General features: G+C 33.3%; 2 protein-coding genes across 2 annotated transcripts in view; one reads left to right on the plus strand and one right to left on the minus strand.

Annotated features, from left to right (window-relative positions):
• LOC108905918 (potassium voltage-gated channel subfamily H member 6) overlaps positions 1 to 22776 on the minus strand; it is a 306966-nt gene that overhangs the window by 61374 nt on the left and 222816 nt on the right. The window lies entirely within an intron of this gene.
• Positions 12030 to 12419, plus strand: LOC108905917 (serine protease inhibitor Kazal-type 1-like). Its single transcript, XM_018708987.1, has one exon. The coding sequence runs from the start codon at positions 12073 to 12075 to the stop codon at positions 12349 to 12351; it is 279 nt and encodes a 92-aa protein (XP_018564503.1). The 5' UTR covers positions 12030 to 12072; the 3' UTR covers positions 12352 to 12419.

Raw genomic sequence — 22776 nt, forward strand, 5'->3', positions numbered from 1 at the left:
ACCATGAAAAGAATCAGTGCGATTGTGGAAGATGCTCGGGATCGTCCAGACTAATAATTAGTTAATTTGTTTATAAGGCCCATAACTTGTAAAATATTCAACTTACCGATTCCAGATTTCGTGTGAGTTATTAGACAGTGATAAGGAATGAGAGGATGCGATGACAAAACATTCTTGTAATAATAACGATGTTTATAAATGTTTAATTCAAAAGTCAAAAATAAACTACTTCTGTTTATAAACTTTTGATCTAATCAATACTTTTTGACGCTCGAGGGCTAGTTTTGTAGGTCTTTCGAAGACGAAAAAAAGTACAGTACTGTTTTCTCGTGGAAATGAACGGAAAAAGTTACAAGCGAAAAACGTGAATTTACGTAAAAATTATACAATTAACCACCCTGTACAATCTTCCCCCCATTTTTATGACTGTGGGAACTAATATGTTATTGTACATAATATTTAGCATCTATAGTGATAAATTCAGCTTGCCGAAACAAAAAGTCGCGTCCAACTCTATATTTCCTGGCCTATAAAATCCAAGGAAAAATACGAGAACGGACATGAAATATTTTGTAAGCGGAGGATGACAAAAAATGCAATGAGGACTGATGAAAATGTAATGCTAGCATATTCTTTGAGAAGGTAAGCTATTTTTTATACATCGCCATAATTGTAGATATTGGCCAAATGACAATCCCCATTGGGCACAAGAATTCCACAGTCACCGTAAAGGCAAATTAAATGCACTGGTGGGAATCATAGGAAGGCGATTTTTAGGTCCTACTTTTTTGAAGAAAACCTCTCTGCTACTAGATATTTAAATTTTCTGCGTTTTGAGTTGGTGCCACCTGTAGCAGTTCTTTTCCCCAACGCTGCAGACGGCAATATACCCCATGAAAATATTTGGTTTCAACAAGATGGAGCTCCACATTACTTCGGCTTAGAGGTTCGGCAATTTATTGACGATACATTTCCTGAAAGATGGATAGGGCGGAGAGGATCTCTTGAGTGGCCCCCGCGTTCCCCCGACTTGACTCCTCTCGATTTTTTTCTTACAACTGAGAAATCGTGCTGAAATAGAAAGAATCAGCCCAGAAATGATTGAGCGTAGTGTGCAAAGTGTTTATACTCGCGCGGACCAGCGCCAGCTTTTCTGGGTCACCCTGTATACAACTGAATCATCTTAAAAGATGCCCCTCCCGAGAACAAAATCGACCTGTCTCGGCGTTTTCTTTTTTAAATCACTCAATATAAAAGTTATGAATTTTGTTCCAAACTTTATCATCACGCTGTATACATATATTTTAATGTTTTTCATACAATGTCTTTCATTATTTTAGACAAAATCTCTTAAGACATCCAGTTCATGGTCTACATATTGTCTAAGTACTATACAAATAAGCGAAAATATGGATATATCACAATATATCGAGGAAAGCATCGTCAATAAGTTTCAAATTTGAATAATTATACTTTTAATATACGTATATAAAAAAGTTTCCAATATGTAAATAAACAATTATTTTCTATCAAACTGTTTTTTATTAACAGGAACTATAACTATATAGTAAAATGACACTTTCCCTTGGTAAAGTAAACGATTTTGAATTTAGTACAATGCATATTATCAATCAAAATGCGAAAAGCTAATGAATCAAGGCAAAATTGACAACCTTTACGTAGATAAAACAGTAATCAATCGGTCAAACGGACAACTCAGTTCGTCTGATATACATAATATACGAGGTTTGTTAATAATGTTAATTATTCGGTTATTTTCTGAATAGACTACATATTATGCAAAAAGTATGTTTTGATTGCCATCTAGCTAGAGGTATCACAATAACAAAACCAGCCATAGGTGTGTATCGTAATGAAAAAGAGTGTCTTAAATGTGTTGTATACACTATTTTTCCCAATCATAACAATAAAAAATAAGCGATTTATGTACAAAGTTTATTAAATTAATAAGAAATTAAGATTTGGGAAACTGAGGAAACTTTATCACGAACAAAACATAGAAAATCAACGTTTAACAAAAAAGAAAGAAATTTTAGCGTCATTGTTTGTGATCTATAGTTATATTTTTTATGGTACAGTAATCAAACTGTAACTTGTAGTAGTTTTGTGACAATATTGGTGAATGTCACTGTAGATGCCGATGAAGTAATGTTTATTAAACTGGTTCAATTCAATCTAATTCAAAATTAGTAGTTTTTGACCACTGCTATGGACGGTCATTTATTGAAGAAGCCCCAGATGTAAACATTTATTGTCCAAGATAAGTAATCCAAGTCTTCATTGTAAATTACATTACAATTAGGTAGCATGCATCTTTCGTATTATAGGGTTTATAGTACACAAACTGTATTTGAGAGATGTAAATGATTTTGGATAACTATGCTTCCAAGTCATGATACCAAATACCCAAACAAAAGTATCTAGAGAGTTTTTTGTAATACCTGGCAATACTCAGGACTGGAATTTAGTAGAAGTAGAAAGAACATATTTTAAATTGAGATCTATAGACCGTGATCATGCGAGTTTCTTTGATGGATATAGATCTGGTACCAAACGACCTATTGCTGTAAATACTATTACCAAGACATCGGCTAGGGCATTTTCCTGAAAGGGTTTTATTTTTATTGCCTATAGGAGTTCTTCCTTAACGCTATGAAATAATTTTTTTAGAGATAATACATAAACTCAAGGATAGATTGCGTATACTTGTGTACCACCCAAAAATGGATATAAAATGTTTCTTTGTTTTATATTTACAATGATATATGATGTTTGTTTTTACTACATGACTGCGATACTATCAAATGCGTAGTAGAAACAATTTATGTAGTTTGCCTAAGATTTATAATGTACGGTTTTTGCATGAGAAACTTAAGATACAGGGTGCGTTATATAAAACACAAAACTGATTGCACAGTTTCCTGAATTGCTCATTGCAAAGGATTATACTGACTTCCACGATCTTCAGCCTCTCTTTTGGCCGATCGTGGGATAAATCTTTTGAGTATAAAATTATATTCACATTCAAAATATTCCACTTATCCAAGAAAAGCACTAGCCTTGTCATCATCTAGCAGTAATCTATATAACTGTAAAGATCTTATTTTCAATGCATATTAAATGAGTTTTTCACATTTTGACTGATAATAATATTATGGCACTTTACTAAATTCAAAAACGTCTACTAAAGTGGCATTTTACCACATGAAATGTAACTTCACTTTATAGTAATGTCACTGTTAATAGAAAACAGTTTGACAGAGAATAGTTTATTTAAATATTGGATACATTGTTATATACAGGGTGATTCATTAACAATGGGAAAATCGAAAGCTGAAGATACTACACGTAAAATGGTGACCATTGGCGTAAACATGCCTTATCCGAAAGTTGATAGTTTCAGAATAATCGCAAAAACGATTTAAAAATTTAACTTTCAACACCCTGTATTTAAGAAACTATCAACTTTCGGATAAGGCATATTTGCACCAATGGTCACCATTTTACGTGTAGTATCTTCAGTTTTCGATTTCCCATTGTTAATGAATCACCCTGTATAATAAAAGTACAATTATTCAAATTTGAAGAGTTAACAACACGAAATTTATTCAATTCTACTTGTTCTTCCTGAAAACTATTATAATTCTCTATCTGCATTCCTGAATAATCTTAAGGTGGCACTAGTTTTTGCTGATGAAATACACTTTTTGAAATTTTCAACTTATTGACTATGCTTTCCTCGATATATCCTTCAGTCACACTAGTTGACTGCGATCCTCCATATCTTTTAATTTGAATATCACCTCCACTGTTAGCGAGGAAGGTAGCAGACGTCATCCTCAAGCAATGGCCAATGTAATTGGATTCATCTCGGAGTTTTAGGTATTCTGTAACTCTTTGGGGAATTTTTGCAAAACTGTTGATGGTAAGTAACTTAGGTTTTCGAGCGGCATTTCAGAACAATTTTCTAAATTGTTTTTAGTAACAAGACCCATAGCCCAATTACTGTAGCTGAAAATATAGTAATACCTCCGAATTTTTTATAACTGCATCGATTTTTCTCAAAATTTAGAATTAGGCTCATTTTACCTCATACTTCAAAACTTATATATGCGCTAGGTGTGCTTTTTGTTCTTAAGGGGTGAAAACCACTCCTTATTGGAAAAAAAAAGAAAAAATACAAATTTAAGCATTTTATGTAATCAAATCTTTTTTATTTATGCAGTATGAGTAATTTCATGTGCTATCTAATATGAAACTTAATGTATCCCAAATTTTCGGAAAAACCTTTAAAAACCACCCCTTTGGATGAGAATAATATAAAAATTTATATATATTTTCCTAAAATTATCAGCTATACACGTGTTTATTTTTTTGACGATAACTTTCTTACTTTTTAAGATATTTAATCGCACAAAGGCTCATTTTGCAGGGAATTGTAAGGGCTACGTGAACAATTGTTGAGTTGATCTTTTTTAAGCCCTTCATTTTTAAGTTTGAAGGGTTTAAAGGGCTCGAAAAGGGTTCTCTCATTCATATGATAACTTAAAATGGCGATATCTCGATTAATATTAATTTTAGAGGAATAATAAAAAAGCAAAATCTTCAGTAAAAATAAAGCTAAATATTTTTACTCTTGTATTTTTTTCGTTCACCCTTTAATTTTTAAGTTACAGTGTAAAAATCAATTTTTTTTTTAAATTAAGTTTTTTTCTAAATCATGCTTTGTAAGTGAGCCAAACACCCAGAACATATTCTTAGAACATAAATGAAGAAATCTGTAAATGGATTGCATTTAATTTTAATTCTGTTGCCAAAGGCACTGATTTGTTTATTAATTTTTTCTTAAAAAAAATTAGACTATCATGTTATTTTGATCGTATTTCCGTTAATTTTGATTCTAAAGACTTTTAAAACAGCTCATTTTAAAGGTTTTTCAAAGTACTTTAAAAAAGGTTCAAATAGTTTTTTTCCTAATATTTATGGTTTTGGCGTTATTTAACGTTAACTGGTTCCAATGTAGTTTTTAGCCGACATATAATAATGTTTAAAAATCCATAACTCAGTTTATATTGCAATTAGAGAAAAACAAAATAATACCGTTATGATTTGTAATGAACAGAAAGAAAGGTAATAAACCTTTCTTTCTGTTCATTACAACTTTTTCGTTAAATCCAATGGTTTCAGAGTTATTTGCAAAAAATTGTCCGAAAACAAGCACTTTTCAGTAAAAAATCAACATTTTCAATGACGAATTACTCGGAAAGTATTGGATTATCCAAAAAACTTTATATAACATTTGTTACTTAAAATTGACTCTATCGATTCCTGTGGTTATTTTGGGCGTAAAAATTTCCACCCCCAAGAAGGGGTGGGAACCACCCCCAGGACAAAAGCACACTTCGACACTATATAAGTTTTGTTCCTTGAGACATTCCCCACATTCAGTCAAAATTTCACGTCAATCGGTTCAGTTATAAAGAATTAAATGAGTAACTGGACTACCATTTTTATAATTAATGTATAACTTAGAATCAATTCGACACACAAAAATGAAACTTAACTATTATACAGGGTGTTCCGTAATAAAATGTACACAGAATAACAGGTGATTTGTGACGTTATAATAATAATAATAATAATAATGTGAACTTACCTTTGTCCAAAAGTTGATAGTAGCCAAAATTTTATTTTCCATTTTTTTAAATAACCTTGGAATTGATTTATTTAAACGAAATTTGGTATTCCGGGTTTTTTTGATATAAAAAATTCAAATTTTTTCATAACTTTGACATACATTCAAGATTATTTTCTGAAAGTAGCATCTGAATAAATTCTGAAATTGGTTCGGCGCGAAAGTACAGCTATTCCTATCTGTCTTGTGCCTACATTTAAAAAGCCACCCTGTATAAACTGGGACTATAAATCACACAGGTAGTCAATGATATCTTGTTTATATAACAGACGTTTCATCAGCCTTATCAATTCCATTGTGGATATTCATTACTGGAATTTTAATTTCAGTTTTCATTTTGCACTCCAACAATACTTTGGTATCGCCACACAAAATGAAGTTAATTATATTAACGATCTTCGCTATTATGTTGTTGTCTGGCGGATTCGTTGAACATGTGAAAGGTCAAGACTGCGTTTGCCTCTCGCTATACATACCAGTGTGCGCGTCTGATGGCAACACCTACGGCAACATTTGTTTATTCTTTTGCGAGAAGATCAAGACACCGGAACTAACAATCGTGACGTATAGGGCATGCGAAGATACCAGTCTGGTATAATCCAAGGCCAAAGGGTTAGAAGAGCAATCCAACAAAATGTAATAATAGAAATTAAATGGTAACTTTGTATGAGCATCGTTGTACGTAGTAATAAAATAATTTTGTAGAAGTAGTCATTAGTTTAGTGCCTTCTGTATTATACATATATTTTGAAATCGTTATAACCGTTGTAATAAATTTGTTTAATCACGAAATAATCCTCAGCATTATACACTTCCATCCACTAGTTGCATGATATTTCCTTCGTTATTAGCAAGCAAAATTTTGTGGCCAAATGGTTGATTTGTAATATTTTCAAATCTACTTGAATGGAAAATGTCTTAAACCTTCTCTGGAAGACTCATGTATTCTTTAATTATATCAATCTATATTTATTAGAAAACAAAGATAATACGTATCAAAAAAAAAACACGTAGTCTGAAACTAAACTATACTTTTTCGAGTATTTTTGACGCGCTGATTTCGATCCGACATCAGAATAGCTACATCGTGTTAAGTTTTCGAGATATCTAACCTAAATGTAGAAATGTTCAGTTTTTTGCCATATTTCAGGTTATGTTACATCACGAGGTAATTCTCCACACAAAACGCGTTCGCTAATTTGAATTTTATAATCTTAACTTCAGGTTCGTAATCAGCGACTAGGAAAATCTCAAGTCAGTGGGAGTTTAGATATTTGTAATTAGTTAAGTGATTCTTACCCTTTTTTTGAGTCTTCACTTGATGCAACAAGAGATGTTCGAATTATTCTCAAATGGATTATAGTATTTTCAGATGCAGTGGAGAAAATGTCCTTCGTGTTGTAACATAACCTCAAATATACCGGTAATTCGTGTTTTCCGCACATTTAAGTTTCGAGAAATGATGGTTGTTGGTTTAAGTTTCGAGAAATGATGGTTGCTGGATTAGAAAATCAATCAGGTTTCGTCGGTTTGTGTAATTTACCTTTTGCGCTAGAAAAACCTTAAATCCTCCCTTTAAAAATATCTCATTGTCCTCCACTGCAACACACCTGACTCTCTTTTTTAATTGTATTCAACATTCTCTCTTTTGAAAAACTCCAAGAGGTTTCCAAATTTCGATACGTTATTCTTTCTTTAATGTAAGTGCTTTTTTTCTATATTTAACATTTGATTTTCACTGAAACACCTTGATTCTCTTTTTTTCAATTGTACCCAACATTATCTCATTTGAAAAACGCCAAGAGTTTTCCAAATTTGGAAACGTTATTCTTTCTTTAACTTAAGTTTTTTTCTTTTTTTTCATATGTAAAATTTGTTCCTCACTGCAATACACTTGATTGACTCTCTATTTTCAATTGTATCCAACGTTTTCTCTTTTGAAAAACGCCAAGAGTTTTCCAAATTTCGATACGTTATTCTTTCTTTAACGTAAGTGTTTTTTTCGATATTTAACATTTGTTCTTCACTGGAACTCACTTGACTCTCTTTTTTTCAATTGTATCCAACGTATGTATCTTTTGAAAAACGCCAACAGTTTTTCAAATTTCGATACGTTGTTCTTTCATTAACGTAAGTGTGTTTTTCTTTTTCTTCCATATGTAACATTTGTGTCCCACTCTCTCTTTTCAATTGCATCCAACGTTCTCTATTTTGAAAAATGCCAAGAGTTTTCTAAATTTCCATACGTTATTCTTTCTTTAACGGAAGTGTTTTTTTTTTCGATATTCGATATTTTTTTATGAAAAAATTGATTTTTTAAGAAAAAAATATTTTCATTTAAAAAAATGAATAGAAGATACAAAATTGATCCTTTAATTGATTTTTAGTAAAAAGTGACAATTTAAATCGTATAGATCACAATAAAACAAAAATCTCAACGGTTTGAACTTTTAAGGGTCATTGAAATACTTTGAGGTTAAAAAAAACGAAAATGTCCTTAGTCTGTCCATTATTTCAGGTTTAACGAAAAATCTTTAAATACTTATGACATTTTTTAGGTTTTTTTGAGCAAGTTTCTTGCATCAAAAAAATTGTTTATAAAAAAATATAAGAACGTTTTATAAGTAGAAGATAATAAGTTACAGCGTTTTGAAAATCGCCTGTATATTAAGGATTTTTTTATATCCTTTAATTTTTTGTGACTAGTTTCGAAATAACAATTTTTCTTCATTATTGACGTTTCTTTTTTAATTAGGTTTGCTAGTTTAAATATGTTAGCCACTCACGAACGGTATGACGTCACAACGTGTCTTCCATTCGTTTTTCCGAGCTTCATTTTCATTAACTATTTTGAGGTGGAAATAAAAAATCTGTTTTTTTTGCATCTTACCTAAGATGAGTACTTTCTGAATATGATTAACAATGAGTCCATTCTGCAAAAAATTTTTTATGCACCAATTTTTGCTGGCACCACAATCCTTTAAAAATCTTCGGTTTCTTTCAGTACCTTTTCAATATTTTGGAATTCCCGTTCTGCTTTCTCTATCGTCCAGTTTTGAAACAAATTGATAAAAACTGGATATTTGATTCACAATATTCGAAAACACGATGTAATATCACACTAAACGAATGCACTTGGTAAACAATGGTGGTCGTTCATTCCAGTAAACATTAGTTAACGTCCAAAATCTGTTGTATCACGTTTCAAGGATTGGTAAAAACAGCGAGCAGTAAAAATACATGAAAAGCAAATAATACCACTCGATGCATTTTAAAAAGATTGGCAGTCAGCTCACAGAGCTCACCTGTTTTGAAATAATTTCGAACGTATGCATAGTATTTACAATCAATACACCTGATGTACAGGGTGTTAACAAAAGAGTGTAAAATATTCCAGGAGGTAATAGTATGAACCAAAATAAGCAGTCTTAATAAACATGGGTCCGCAAAGTAACGGTTGCGGAGATATGGACCACTATTCGTTTTTCAAACATTTTATTTTATTAGGAATAAACCGACAAAGGAAGCTTTTAACAAACAAAAAACAAAGTTACAGAAGATGTTCAAAGTGCCCTCCGTCCATTTCCAAGCAGGCACGACATCTTCGTCTCAACGATATTCGAACTCTTTCGAAAACACCCTCCTTGGTTTGGATTTCTTGACACTTTTGATTAATCCGTAGCTGCAGCTCTTCCAGGCTATTTACAGGAGTACCATACACTAATGTCTTCAAATATCCCCAAACAAAGAAATCTAGAGGGTTCAGATCAGGCGATCTTGGAGGCCATAAAACAGGTCCGGCCCTTCCTACCCATCTATGTGGAAAAGTTTGGTGTAAATGCTCTCTAACGGCCATGGAAAAATGAGCTGGAGCACCATCATGCTGGAACCACATTTGTTGCCTCTGATTCAAAGGAATGTCTTCCAAAAACTCATACAGTGTGTTCTGCAGAAAGTTGAGGTAAGCAGCGCCTGTTAATCGGTTTGGTAAAACAACAGGACCTAGAAACCTGTCACCTACAATACCCATCCAAATGTTTAATGAAAAACGTGCCTGATGTCCAGATTCTATTAGAGCATGAGGATTTTCGTCGGCCCAAATATGCGTATTGTGAAAATTAAACACTCCATTTCTTGTGAACCCGGCCTCATCAGTAAAAAGAATGTTTGCAAGAAAACGAGGGTCTTCAGCATCATGACGTAGAAACCAGCGGCAAAAAACCAAACGTGCTTGATGATCATTTATTGGATTTAAGGCCTGTACTCGTTGCACATGGTATGGATAAAGCAGTTGCTCGTGAAGGATTCTCCAAACAAGAGGACCACTAATTCCTACCTCGGCTGATATTCTCCGCACACTCGTACCTGGATTCTGCTCTACCAGTGCTAGAATTTCTTCTTCTGCTCTAGGAGTGGATACCGACCTTGGTCTTCCGGATAAATGGCACTGTTTGCTCAAGGAACCGGTATCACGCAATCTTTGGTGAATTCTTCCAAACATGCGTTGTGAAGGAATCTGGCGATTTGGATAAGCGTCAACATAAAGACGTCGCGCTTCGGTGGCGTTCCCATTAGCACGACCATACATGAAATGCATGTCTGTTAATTCTGCGTTAGAGTAACCAGCCATAGCGAAAGAAAACTTGTGCACTGAGAACAACTGTCAAATACGTACTGTTTATTTCACTAAACATCAACCAACTATTATAAGAAAATACACAACGTTTTTGCAAAATAAAAAAAGGGGCTAAAAAACATAAAACATTCCATATCTCCGCAACCGTTACTTTGCGGACCCATGTTTATTGTGACTTTTCTGCTTATTTTGGTTCATACTATTACCTCCTTAAATATTTTACCCTCTTTTTTTAACACCCTGTATATCCCAGTTCATTGTCGGTAACACTATTTTAATGTTTTGTATTAAATGTTTGTCTTAATAAAGCAGTGGTGGGGTCGTTTATTATTTTATTTTTCAATCAGTGTATTGAATATAAATATGCTGTTCCCTCTGCCTGTCACTAGAGTGAGGGGTAGAGACATCAGGGCCTTTATTCTTGAATTATAGGGAGTAGAAGGAACGAGAGAAAGGGGGCGTGTCTCTACTAAAACTCATTAATCGGTATTCTTGAATGGTGTTCTATCGAGTAATGATAGAAGAATTGTTCCCTATTTCTTCTATTGATATTTTCGGGCGAACAGGCAGGGATCATTAAACCTAACCCTATATTTTTTGACATGTTTCACAAATTACGAATTCCGCAATCTGTCTGTAATCTCTAGTTACTGTTTTGTGGTGATATCCTTGAGAACTTTCGTATAATTTATGTTTACTTGAAGGATTGTACAGTACCCGAATAAAATAGTAATAAAATAAAATGGATATACTTAAAATAGTATTAAAATATTTGTAAGTTCTTCCCAGTTAGCCCTCATTGTTTCTCTAGTGTAGATATACACTGGTACATTTGTTTTTTACTCTCAATATAATCTATTAGAAGTTCTTTTTGTTTAGAACTTACTGGATTTAGCTTCGGTTTTTAATTGATTTCCATTTTATTTCTTTTTTAGACTGCACCTGACACTGACAATCAAATAACAATAATAAGTAGCACTTATTTCATAAATAGCTCATCACTAGTTTTCATTCTACCGCCTATTTACTGCTTTCTGATTGGTCGGTACATTTGACAACATTGTTCCTCGTTCTTCACTTTCATGGCTCGATCCCTTTGTGTCAAGAATACAGTATGAATTTTGTGATAGAACAGTAGTAGAGCGAAATGAGGGAACGTTCCCCAGGGAGCATTCTATTCTCTCACCGTCAAGAATCGAGCTCCAGATGACAGATGTTCTTGAGACAGTCAAAGAGAAGTGAAGTGTATGATAAAAAAATTGTGGCACGAAATTGTCACTAAATTGGATGGTATTTAGTTTCCAAAGCGACATCTATAGACACCTTAAAAATGTATGGATGGACATTGGTATTATGCGCAGAGGATTATAGTGATCTACATTCTACATCTAAATTTTAATAAATTTGGCATCTAGCATCATAAGTTATTTCTATGGTTGCAGAATATCCACAATCATTGAATATTCTGTGCTATTATGGTATCATTGACTATTATTTTATCAAATGGACAGTTTCTGTAGCTGGATAAACACGTTTATTTCCGTTATAAATAAAAATACAGTTTAGTACAGATATTTAAATTGGAACTACTAATCAAGCAGGCCCTCGATGATATCTTTATCGGTTGAGATAAAGCCGATGTTTCGTCAGCCTTATCAATTCTATTGTAGATATTCATTCCAGTTTTCATTTTGCACTCTAACAAAGTTCACGACACAAAATGAAGTTAATTATAATAACGGTTTTCGCTTTTATGTTGTTGTCTGGTGGATACACCAAACATACAAAAAGTAACGATGACATTTCCTTCTGTGTTTGTCCCATGATATATCGACCAGTATGCGCGTCTGACGGCAAGACCTACGGCAACCCTTGCGAGGTCGAGTGCGAAAAGAAGAAGGGGTCGAAGCTGAGCATCGTGACATACAGGGAGTGCGAAGGTATCAGTCTGCTGGAGTCTATTGCCAAGCGCTTCAAAAAGCGTTCCAAGAAAATGTAATAATAAAGATTGTACGTTAACTTTGTGCGAGCATATTTGTATGTAACAATAAAGTATTTTTGTAGGAATTAGTGTTTTTCATTTTATCCATATCTTTTGAAACCATTAAAAAAAGTTGAATTTATTTGATTAATCACGAAATAGTGCTCTGCATCAGAACTATATAGTTTTAGAAATGTAATAATAAAGTAATTTTTTTGTAACGGGAAAAAAGTTTGACATTTTATCTCTGTTGACAGGTAACAAAATGTCACTTTTTATGAAATTATTGCTGTTTTCCCCGGGAAAAAAGTGAGTACTTTTTTCCCGGATATATACAATATACATAAATAAAGGTAGATATTTAATTTTAGAATATTTTATTATATAGAAGTTACATTTCCTTTACATCAAAAGTACAATTATTAAATGTACATTGCATAAATGACATGTTTCTTAAACTATTCGGTATAACAGTCGAACTTTATTGTGTATTTTTTTTCTGTCGTAGACACAACAGCCGTTGATGTACCTGGTCGCAAATCGGATGTTATGTCAGCACTGCCACACGTTCTAAACACTTTATTAGCTATTTCTGTCCTGTGTGCTACCGATTCATCAATATATCCTTCAGCGACCGTTGATGACTTCCAACCGCCATGTTTCTTTAGTGTCATCAAGTCTCCCCCAGATTCAACTAAAAATGTAGCAGGTGACCTCCGAAATTAATGACCTGTATATGAGTTAGCATTGTCAAGTTGAAGAAAATTAGCTACTGTTTCAGGTACCTTATAAAACGGATTTTTACCCACAACCTGATTGATACATTTCCCATTGCGATATGCATAAAACAGGCGACGATCTTTTGCTGCTTCTGCAATCCCAAATACAACAACCTTGGCTATTAAATAAACTTCATCAGGAGCATTATTTAAAATGTATAATCGTAAATATCCCATTTTGTTTCAGAAATGTAATTAGTTTGAAATATTTTGAAATGTCTATATTATTATTGGATTTTAACATACTTTTAATCATTGAATAATTCGACCACACTGTTGATGGCTTTTGTTGTTGTGCCAGTTCCACAAAAAAAGCCAATAACACCGTCTCCGAAAAAGAACTGCATATCTTTTTCATCTTCCATTCCATAAATCTTGAATACGCGGTTTCGTAAATTTTCCGCGATTTAGCTGGCAATAATTTTTGTGACGCTACTTTCGCTGCTTCTACTAACTCCGGTGGAGTCAGAGAAAACTCGGAATCAGACATTTTTTAACTTTATATTATTCAAAATAACTACTAAACAACCACTAAGTTTGCAATTTTTAAATCAAATCACATAATTAAATTGACAGATATTTGATTACTTTAAAGGTTTCCTTAGCAACGCAGATGTAATTGTCGCTATAAGTATAACAGCCTACCAATTTAAAACATTAGTGACTAATATATTATAATAATGTTTTTTCAATATTAAATCGTCACAGAAAAAAATAGTGTATTGTACACGGGAAAAGAGTAGATTTTACCTCTCGGCTTTTTGTCTCCCTCCGCTTCGCGTCGGGAAACAACACAACCTCGAGCTAAAATCTAGTACTTTTTTCCCTTGTATAATAAATATCTATTTGTAGGAATTAGTGTTTTTCATTTTATCCGCATCGTTTGAAACCATTAAAAAAATTTAATTTATTTGATTAATCACGAAATAACGCTCTGCATCAGAACTACAATTTCCTCCTTTCAGTTTTTTTTTAGATGCCTGATATTTCCTCAGTTATTAACAAGCAAAGTGGTCCCTACAATTCTGTAGAAGTCCATTACTGTAGTGTAGAATACTGTCCAAAAGTGACTTATGTTGACTGACTTTTTATACTACAAAATTTACTTGCATGGAAAATGTATTTTTCTTGAAGCAACACATACCAACAAAATCTCAAACCAGAAGGCTGTACTTTTTTTCCGATTACGTCAGTTTTTCTAGATATCCTAACCTAAAAGTGAGAAAAACTGTTTGTTCACTATATTTGAGGTTATTTTACATCACGAGGTACTTCTCCCCACAAACTAATTATCGAATTCAAAGGTGCTACTATTTCCCTTTAAAACCCCTGAAGTTAAATTTACAAAATTCAAAATATTAGATGCAATAGGTGTAGCGGGTGGAAGAGAAAAAGATGTTGGAATTTAGAAGTGAAAAAGTGTTTGTCAAATACTAGGTACACAAAATTTTTAAAAGAAAATACGTTTTTGATAAAAAAAATCATCAACTATAACACTTATTCTTCAATTCTGAGATTGTTGAAGTCGTTGAATCCAAGTGTAGCGTTATAGTTTCAAAATTCAAAGCCAATATGGCGGATATAGTGATCCTAAGGATCGAAATTCCAAGCACAAAGAGCTCTAGTACAGCAGACTTCTGAACTCTGTAAAGTGCAATTTCCGAATACTGACGAATACGTCAAACTAATTTCCACAAAATAACTTCTTGGAAAGGAAAAGAGATATTCCAATGATTCTACATGGATTTAGAAGAAGTACTTTCAGAGTTTTGTGGGGTAAAATTGCCACGTGATATAACATAACCTCAAATGTGGCGAAACGCGGCTTATTTCTCACTTTTAGGTTAGGATATCTAAAAAACCTGAAGTGACAGAACAATTCTGGCGTTAGATTTAGATTAAGCGTATTGAAAAACTTCGAGAAAGTATAGATTTTGGTTTAGAGATCAATAATACCTTTTGTCCTCTTAGCCTTTCGCAGATCAACTGTGACGTCACACCACTCGACTGGCTCGACCCGTTGGCACTGTGCGTTTAAATTAGAGAAGATGAATCAAACTAAATATAAGTGTTGATATTGCCAAAAAGGAATTGTTGAAGCCCGTGGACGTTTCGAAAAGCAAATATTTTGAAAAACTTTTTCCGCTGGATTTCTCATGATTTCTTAAATGTAGCCAACGATACAAGTATTTGACTTTCAGATCCTGAAACTAGAAGTTTCAATTTGTTTCTTTTTTTATTAGTCTACGACTATTTTCGCGAAGTTAAGAGTCTTTTGAAAATCGTCTAAAAATTTAGGAATTTTTTTATCCTTTAACTTTTGGCACTAGTTCAGAGAACGTTTCGAAAAATAAAGTTTTTTTTTTGTTATTAAAATTTGTAATGGCGTTTCCCTTTTTTAAGACCCAACCAAGTAAGTGGGCTAGTCGCTAACAGGTGGTATGACGTCACAACGTGTCTTCCAATCGTTTTCCTGGGCGTCGTTTTCACCGTTTTGACGGGGAAATTGTTGGAACAAAAATCTGTTTTTTTGCAGATCATTTAACTCTGATGTGTAGGTACTTTTTATATTTTGTAACAATTTTTTGGATGCACCAATCTTTGGTAGAATCATAATCCTTTGACAATCTTCTGTTTCTTTCTGTACCTTCTTAGTATTTCCGAATCAACGTTGCATCGTGCTTTCTCTGTCATCCAATTTTGAAACAAATTGATAAAAACTGGGTATTCCATTCACTATATTCGAAAACGCGATGTAATTTTACGCTAAGCGAATGCATTTGATAAACAATGTACGTCGTTCATTTCAGTAAACATTAGTTAACGTCCAATACCTGTTGTGTCATGTTTCAAAAGCTGGTAAAACAAGCGAGCAGTAAAAAATGCACGAAAAACAAATACCACTCGATGCATTTTAAAGTGATTGGCATTTCGCGCTCAGCGCTCGTCTGTTTTGAAATGTTTCGAATGTATGCATAGTAAAATCAATATACCTGATGTGTATCCTAGTTCATTGTCTGTAAGGTGTATTTTGGTAGACTAAACACTATTTTTAACGTTTTATATTAAATGTTTGTCTTACCAAATCAGTGGTGGCGTCGTTCGTTATTGATTGCCTGTGCCAGTCTTGAAAGAAATAGTATATGATGATCTATCCTCAAACAATGATACAATATATTTTTAAAATTTCATTTGTCAATAAAGGGCATGTTTGAATATAGCCCTTTTAAATAGTCTATATTCTGTAATGGATGTTTCTGCTTTGATTAACGTTTATTTAAAGCTATTAAATATCTTTTATTCATAATCACCTTATAAATCAGACATTTATCCACACATATATGCGTCTAAAGTGATACTTTATCCACTAGTGCTATAAAGTAACTTTATTTCACTAGAAGAATAATGAAAAAATAATAAACCTATCATAAATCAAATATTCCAAATTAGAGAACCCAAGTTCCGTAATTGCGTAAATTGGAATCACATGGACTATTCCTAAATTAACAATTTGATATAATGATAAAAGAAAAAATACAAAGAGTGTTGGAACAAAATATCCTGCATTTTTTTCCAACACTCTGAAAACATAATATGGAAAGTTTTATCTGGTACATATCAGGAGTTACCAGGAAATATATTAATATATAGTTCATGCCTCATCAATTTCTAATACTGTCTGTTGTCAACAGTAGACGTTGAGCGGTCATTTTCCCTACACAATTTGATATTAAGTGATAAACGTTGCCATTTCACTAAAGAAAACTTAGAAAAGCACGTAGTAATATGTTTTAACTCCTTCCAATATGCCACGGAAGCCTTGTCTCAACACTTAGGTTTATCGGGTAAGTGGTGTAATTTAAATTTATATAAGTATTTTATCCTCTACTTAGCCTTGCTCTTTGGTATTATGTTGCAACATATTTTCTGTAAACATATATAATATTTTCATTCGTAATCTGACTACGGTCCTGTTAAACTCCACGCCCCACTAAGCCTAATCATTTTAATATTTTTTATTTTCTTCAATGAAAACATTTATTTAGTTTTTTTTTGTATTAATTTATTTATATTTCTCTGAGAAGTAAATACTTGTGCAAATCTTGAAAAATGTCCTTTCACCATCTAATTGGTCGTTCGAAATGCTACGGATATTGCTTGAAACGATTTTTTCTAGTTATTCACAAAAAAACGAGCTTGACCTCTGAAAGACCTACAAAAACATATTGCAAAAGTTTTCTGAACGCATATTCACGTAATATTTGGTGCTGGTATAAAAGTAGGATGTCCCAAATGGAAATTGGGAAAAATTGGGAATTGGGAAACTTGGAAATTTACTTGGTAAAAAAATTAGTTTACAATGTTATCTGGACAATGAAATAGATTAGCTTTATGAAATGAATTAAATTTGTAATGTGCAGTCAATTTAACTCGTCTTGCAAAATTCAAAACTCTGAATACTTGGGCCCCGCGTAGCTTGCCCCTACTTCTGTAAAGTGTTTACAGTGGTGGTCACGGTTATCGTCGCCTAGTAGTGAAAAACAGAGTGGGAGTAGCACATATATACTGGGCACTGTTTAGTCGTAACCAAACAGTAGCTATTCATAGCTTTTTTCTTATTAAATGTAATTTTTTTGAATACTCTGTACGTCAATTTTTCCGCCCACAGCATAGAAAACTTTTAGGAAACTGATATTTTGGAAAAAAATTGTCAAAAGTGTTGAGAATGTGTTTAGATTAATGTGAACTGATTTTTGTATTTAACCAATATTTGTTTTTCTACTAAATTTCATTTTTAAGTCATATATTTTTCATTAGCTCGCACACTTTTACTAGCCTCACTTGTTATGATAAATTTTCTAGTAAAAAGGATTATTCAAGGCCTTATAGTTTCTGAATTTTGTAATTTTTTGCATAGGAGCATTTTGTTGACTCTAACAAATGTACCAATTCTGAAAAAATGCTTAAAAAAATTTTAATGACAAGAATCACCGTTTAATTTTTCGAACACCCCGTATCAATAGGAAATAAATCACACAGTACTGTTTTTTTCGTGAAACTAATTGTACGAAGCCCGAAAGAGGCAATCACAGAATCACAACCATCAAACTTACATTGGCTATGTTGTTCTTATTGGCTGTGGGGCTTTTGAGGTTATGGTAGTCGACGTTCATGTTGGGGATACCATTGCAGGGCTCGATCTTCACCACGCTCTTTCTCGACTCGTCGAAACCTGTGCCCTTGATCCTTACGCTGGACCACTTGATCGGGAAGTTGATCAAGTTGGTGACGGAATGGTTCCTGCCGATGTCGTACTTGAGGCTACCCCCGACGTTTCGGCTCTTCCCGTACACGCTGTTCTTCCGGTTGTAGTACTCCGGGTCCTTCTGGCTCTCGGGGGACTTGCTTTCGCTCGTCTTTCTGCTCTCTGACCTGGTGGGAGGTCGTGGAGTCAGTGGGTTTGGTGGCGAGCGGTTTTGGAAGGGTATTGAGGGGGTTTCAATCAATACAGTGAATTGGCTTGTTGTTGAATAAAATATGCTGTCGTAAAAGTAAACTACCTTCATTTTTTAGTCTTTAGAAAAAGGGTCACTAGGGAAAGTGTTTCGGAATTAAAAGTCTTCAAATAATTCCCATTTGGAGCAAAATTGGCCCACTTTGATTATTTATAAAAATTGGAAATGTTTAAGAAAGATATGAGAAGATGTGTCGACGAATACGACTGATAAAAACACTTTTTCTCTGACTAGGATAGTAGCATATTTGCTTGCGATTTGAAATAATAATTAATAATAATTATTATTTAATCCTTATTTCACTTTACTTCAAATAGTAGGTGTTGACGAAAATGATATTTTGTTTTTCATTTGTTCTGTCAGTGTACTTCGTTTAAAAAACCCAACAGTAATTATCGTAAAAATGCTCACCTTACAACAACAAAATTATCTGATATAGTGCTATCGAAAGGGAGATAACATTTATCGCCAAGTAATAAACGAATTCAACGAAAAATCCCCAGGTGCATAAAATAATTTAAACATTTTTAAGAACATGGGCACAGTTGAAAACACCGAATCAAAAAAACTATGGTGATGAAGGTGTCAATGCTGTACCTTCTACAGTGGATGAATAACTATCGATTTAGCTGGGAAAGAGTTCACATCTATAACATTTTGAAACAAAACAAAATTCATCCAACCAGTTTTCAACCACATTTTAGAGACATGCGAGGAAGCGAAACGTCTCCGTTTTTGTCCGTGGATCACTGGATTGGTAGAACGGTCTCCACACTGTCCAGATTTAATAGTCACAGGCATTTACTTGTGGGGCCGACTCAAACAGACTATGTACAGAAGACAGTTGGACAATAACATCGACCTGCTAAAACAAACTATTAGAGAAGCTTAACCATATCTTTAGAAGAGGTTAGACTAAACTATAATGAATTCCTTGCCCGCCTTCAAATTGGTGTGGACGTAGTTGGAGAAGTCTTCAAGTAGTGTTTTAGTATATATTTTTCCTCCAAAATTTATTACGTTCTTTAAAATGATTAAACCAGTTTTGTATACCTACGAATTGTTTTGTTTAAAAACTGACATTATTTTTTGGCTATCACCTTTTTAAGAGAATAAAGATAAAGGTAGTTTACTCCTATGACATTTTCATATGTCTGTCAAGTGTGCTTTGTCCGCAAAATGTAAAATAAAAAAGTTATTCCATTTATTCACCCTAACCATGGACATACTGTAGGCATTCTAGTTAGTTATAAACCTTATTTTCAAATTAATGTATATATAGGGTAGCTCATCGAAAACGTACCGCAAGGCATTACAGGGTAGTAAAGAACTTTTCGGCAAAATCCAAAAACAGGTCAAATTTGTTTCTGAGGGGGACAACTTTTGGCTCAAAAAGCATACCAAAATCTTCAACCCCCTAAGTGGGGGTGCTATCCCCTAAATTTTTTCAAATGGGAATGGGGGTCAAGTGGGGGGTCATTAGAAAGGGCTTTTAATTCTCTATACATCGATTCTTACTTTTTGAAAATCGATTCATTATTTTAGAAAATATGCAGCTTTGAAAATACGNACATAACAAGATTTTTGTTAAAATTGTCCATACATTTATTTGTAAGACTTCTGTTGCAGCATCGACCTAGACGACATTGATATTTTGCACTGAACATCAACAGTGGTAGATGTAATGCAATTTAGTTGAAAAACACCACTATAATGGCTATTACAGTACATTACATTTACGTGACTTTCCGTTCTGTGTACCAATCAAACCAAAACCACCCGCAATACTCAAAGAACCACTCGTACCACCCACCCCAACTAACCTGCTGCTCCTACTATCCGACCTCTTCTTCCTCTTCCCGCTCTCCTTGAGCTGTGAGCCTCTTCTGGCGGCCTCTGGTGTTGACGTGGTGGATGTTATTATCAATGGTATCTCCGTGGGTAGCACTAAACGATCCCCCATTGTTCGTTCCCTAAGCACGTCGCGATTCTGTCGTTAGCATCAAGCGCGGTTGGTACTACCAACTTGAGCAATTTAAATTCCCTAGATTCGACGCGATTCTGTTATTGTTTCAGTTGCGAGGTGATATGTTTGGTTAGAGCACGTGTTTGTGTTGGGGTTGAGTCTTTTTCTTCACGTTCCTTAGCTTGATAGCGTTTGTGGATGCGTTCACGAGTGTCTTTGTGGGTTAAACTTTAGTTTCAGGAAAATATTGCACAGAGAAAGAATACAGACACAGTGTTGTAGGGGGTATAATAAATATTTGTCAAAAAAACATGTACATTTATTGGTAGCGCTGGATATAGTACGACCTTTGAGTACAGTAGTCTCAAATAGATGCCTTTTAAAAAAGATAGAGGCACTTAGTTTAAGGAAAAGTTCACTCTTGGAAATTTTTTGGACGTCCTGTATGTTTTATTAAATATTTGATTACTCCCCATGGCTTTCCAAGATAAGCAAAACGTTTTATTAAGAATAACTTATTCTCGAAAAATCAACAATAAAAAAATATACGAAAATGTGGTACCTCATCAGTGGACACACTGTATATCCAATGGCATGACTGTCAAAATAAGTCTGAGATTGCGCAGAGAGTCAATTTTGATTCTAGACAGCAAAGTATTAGACTAGGCGGTATCTGTTTTGGTTTGGGTGAATCGTATATCCACGGATATTTTTGGCTTTTTGGCTTTCAAATATCGAAAAATGTCATATTTTTCTTCCTATTTAATTATATATCTTTTCAAGAGTTGATTTTAGGCGAAAATGGAAGAGGAAAAAAATGTTTTTAATTAAATTTTACAAAATATGACTAGTTACAAATCGAATGAATCATATTATTGTAAAAATCGAAAAAATCGCCAAAAATGGGGTTAAAAAACATTTCTTTTTAGGGATTTTTGTTGTGGTCTTTAAATTGGGTATAGGATCTTCAAAAGTTCATGTTATGTAGAGCCATCACACCAAATTTCATCAAAATCGGTTATATAGATTTTGCATAATAATTTTGCATACCAGATTTTGAAAAAAAAATTTGCAAATTTTTAAAATTTTGCACAGCAAAAACCAAAGCCCTTAGATACTTGAAAATTTAATCACATATAGAAAGGCTCTTAAGCTTTCAAACGCATTTTGAAACTTTGTGAATATTCAAGCAAATCAAATTTTTTAAAGCAGGTTTTAAAAGTTATTGGAAAAACGTTTCTTAAAAAAAAAACAGATCGATTGGTCAATTAGTTACGTACCTAGTTATAGCCGATCAAAGTTAACCGTCATTTACACTAAATGTTCCGGGACATCCAGGCTAATTTTTCGAAAAATACCTTCGGTGTTCCGAGTACTTACCAGGCCTAAGTTTGCAATACTTTTCTTCATTGGCAACCTACTTTAAAACGCGTTTAAAGTTATTTAAGCAAGCGAAAAATTAAAGAAAATCGTACGGGTGGTGGTGGTGGGGGAAGCAGAGAGCGCGGCCGCTTCGGCCTGCTCGAAATTGAATCGGCGAGTTCAAAACCGCGACGGGCTAAAAAATTTTTAATATCTCAGCTTTTAGAGGTCCGATTTTGATGATTGTTTTTAAATCGATCTCGTGATTTAAAAAAAAAATTGTGTATTTTCAAATGCCTATCGTTAATAATTATTATTGGTCTTTCAACAGTCCGATAACTATTTATCTTTAAACTTCCTTTAATTATCAACTTTATTTTCTTATTGTATCAAAGGCAAGTGCATAAACTTATATACTGTTTATCAAAGATCAAAAACAAATTTATTTAAATATTCTAAAATTGTTTATTAACATAACAACAATTATTTTCAAAATATGTCGAAAATTAGTAATTAATTAATTAATTATTAATTTAATCATCATTTCTTTTGTGATTAAAGTATAATTCAAATATTATTTACTGTTTAAAATATAAGCAAATGAGAAATTAACTCATTATATTACAAAAATAAAAAATTATAGTAAAAACATTCGACCAATGTTTAAACAAGCACCAGAGCTCTCCTAATTGACGGATTAGAATTTTTCAAAAAGCGTTTGAAAGCTTGAGAGCCCTTCTATATGTGATTAAATTTTCAAGTATCTAAGGGCCTTGGTTTTTGCTGTGCAAAATTTTGAAAATTTGCAATTTTTTTTTCA

Source organism: Anoplophora glabripennis, unplaced genomic scaffold, assembly GCF_000390285.2.
Source record: "Anoplophora glabripennis isolate ALB-LARVAE unplaced genomic scaffold, Agla_2.0 scaffold255, whole genome shotgun sequence".
NCBI lineage: Eukaryota > Metazoa > Arthropoda > Insecta > Coleoptera > Cerambycidae > Anoplophora > Anoplophora glabripennis.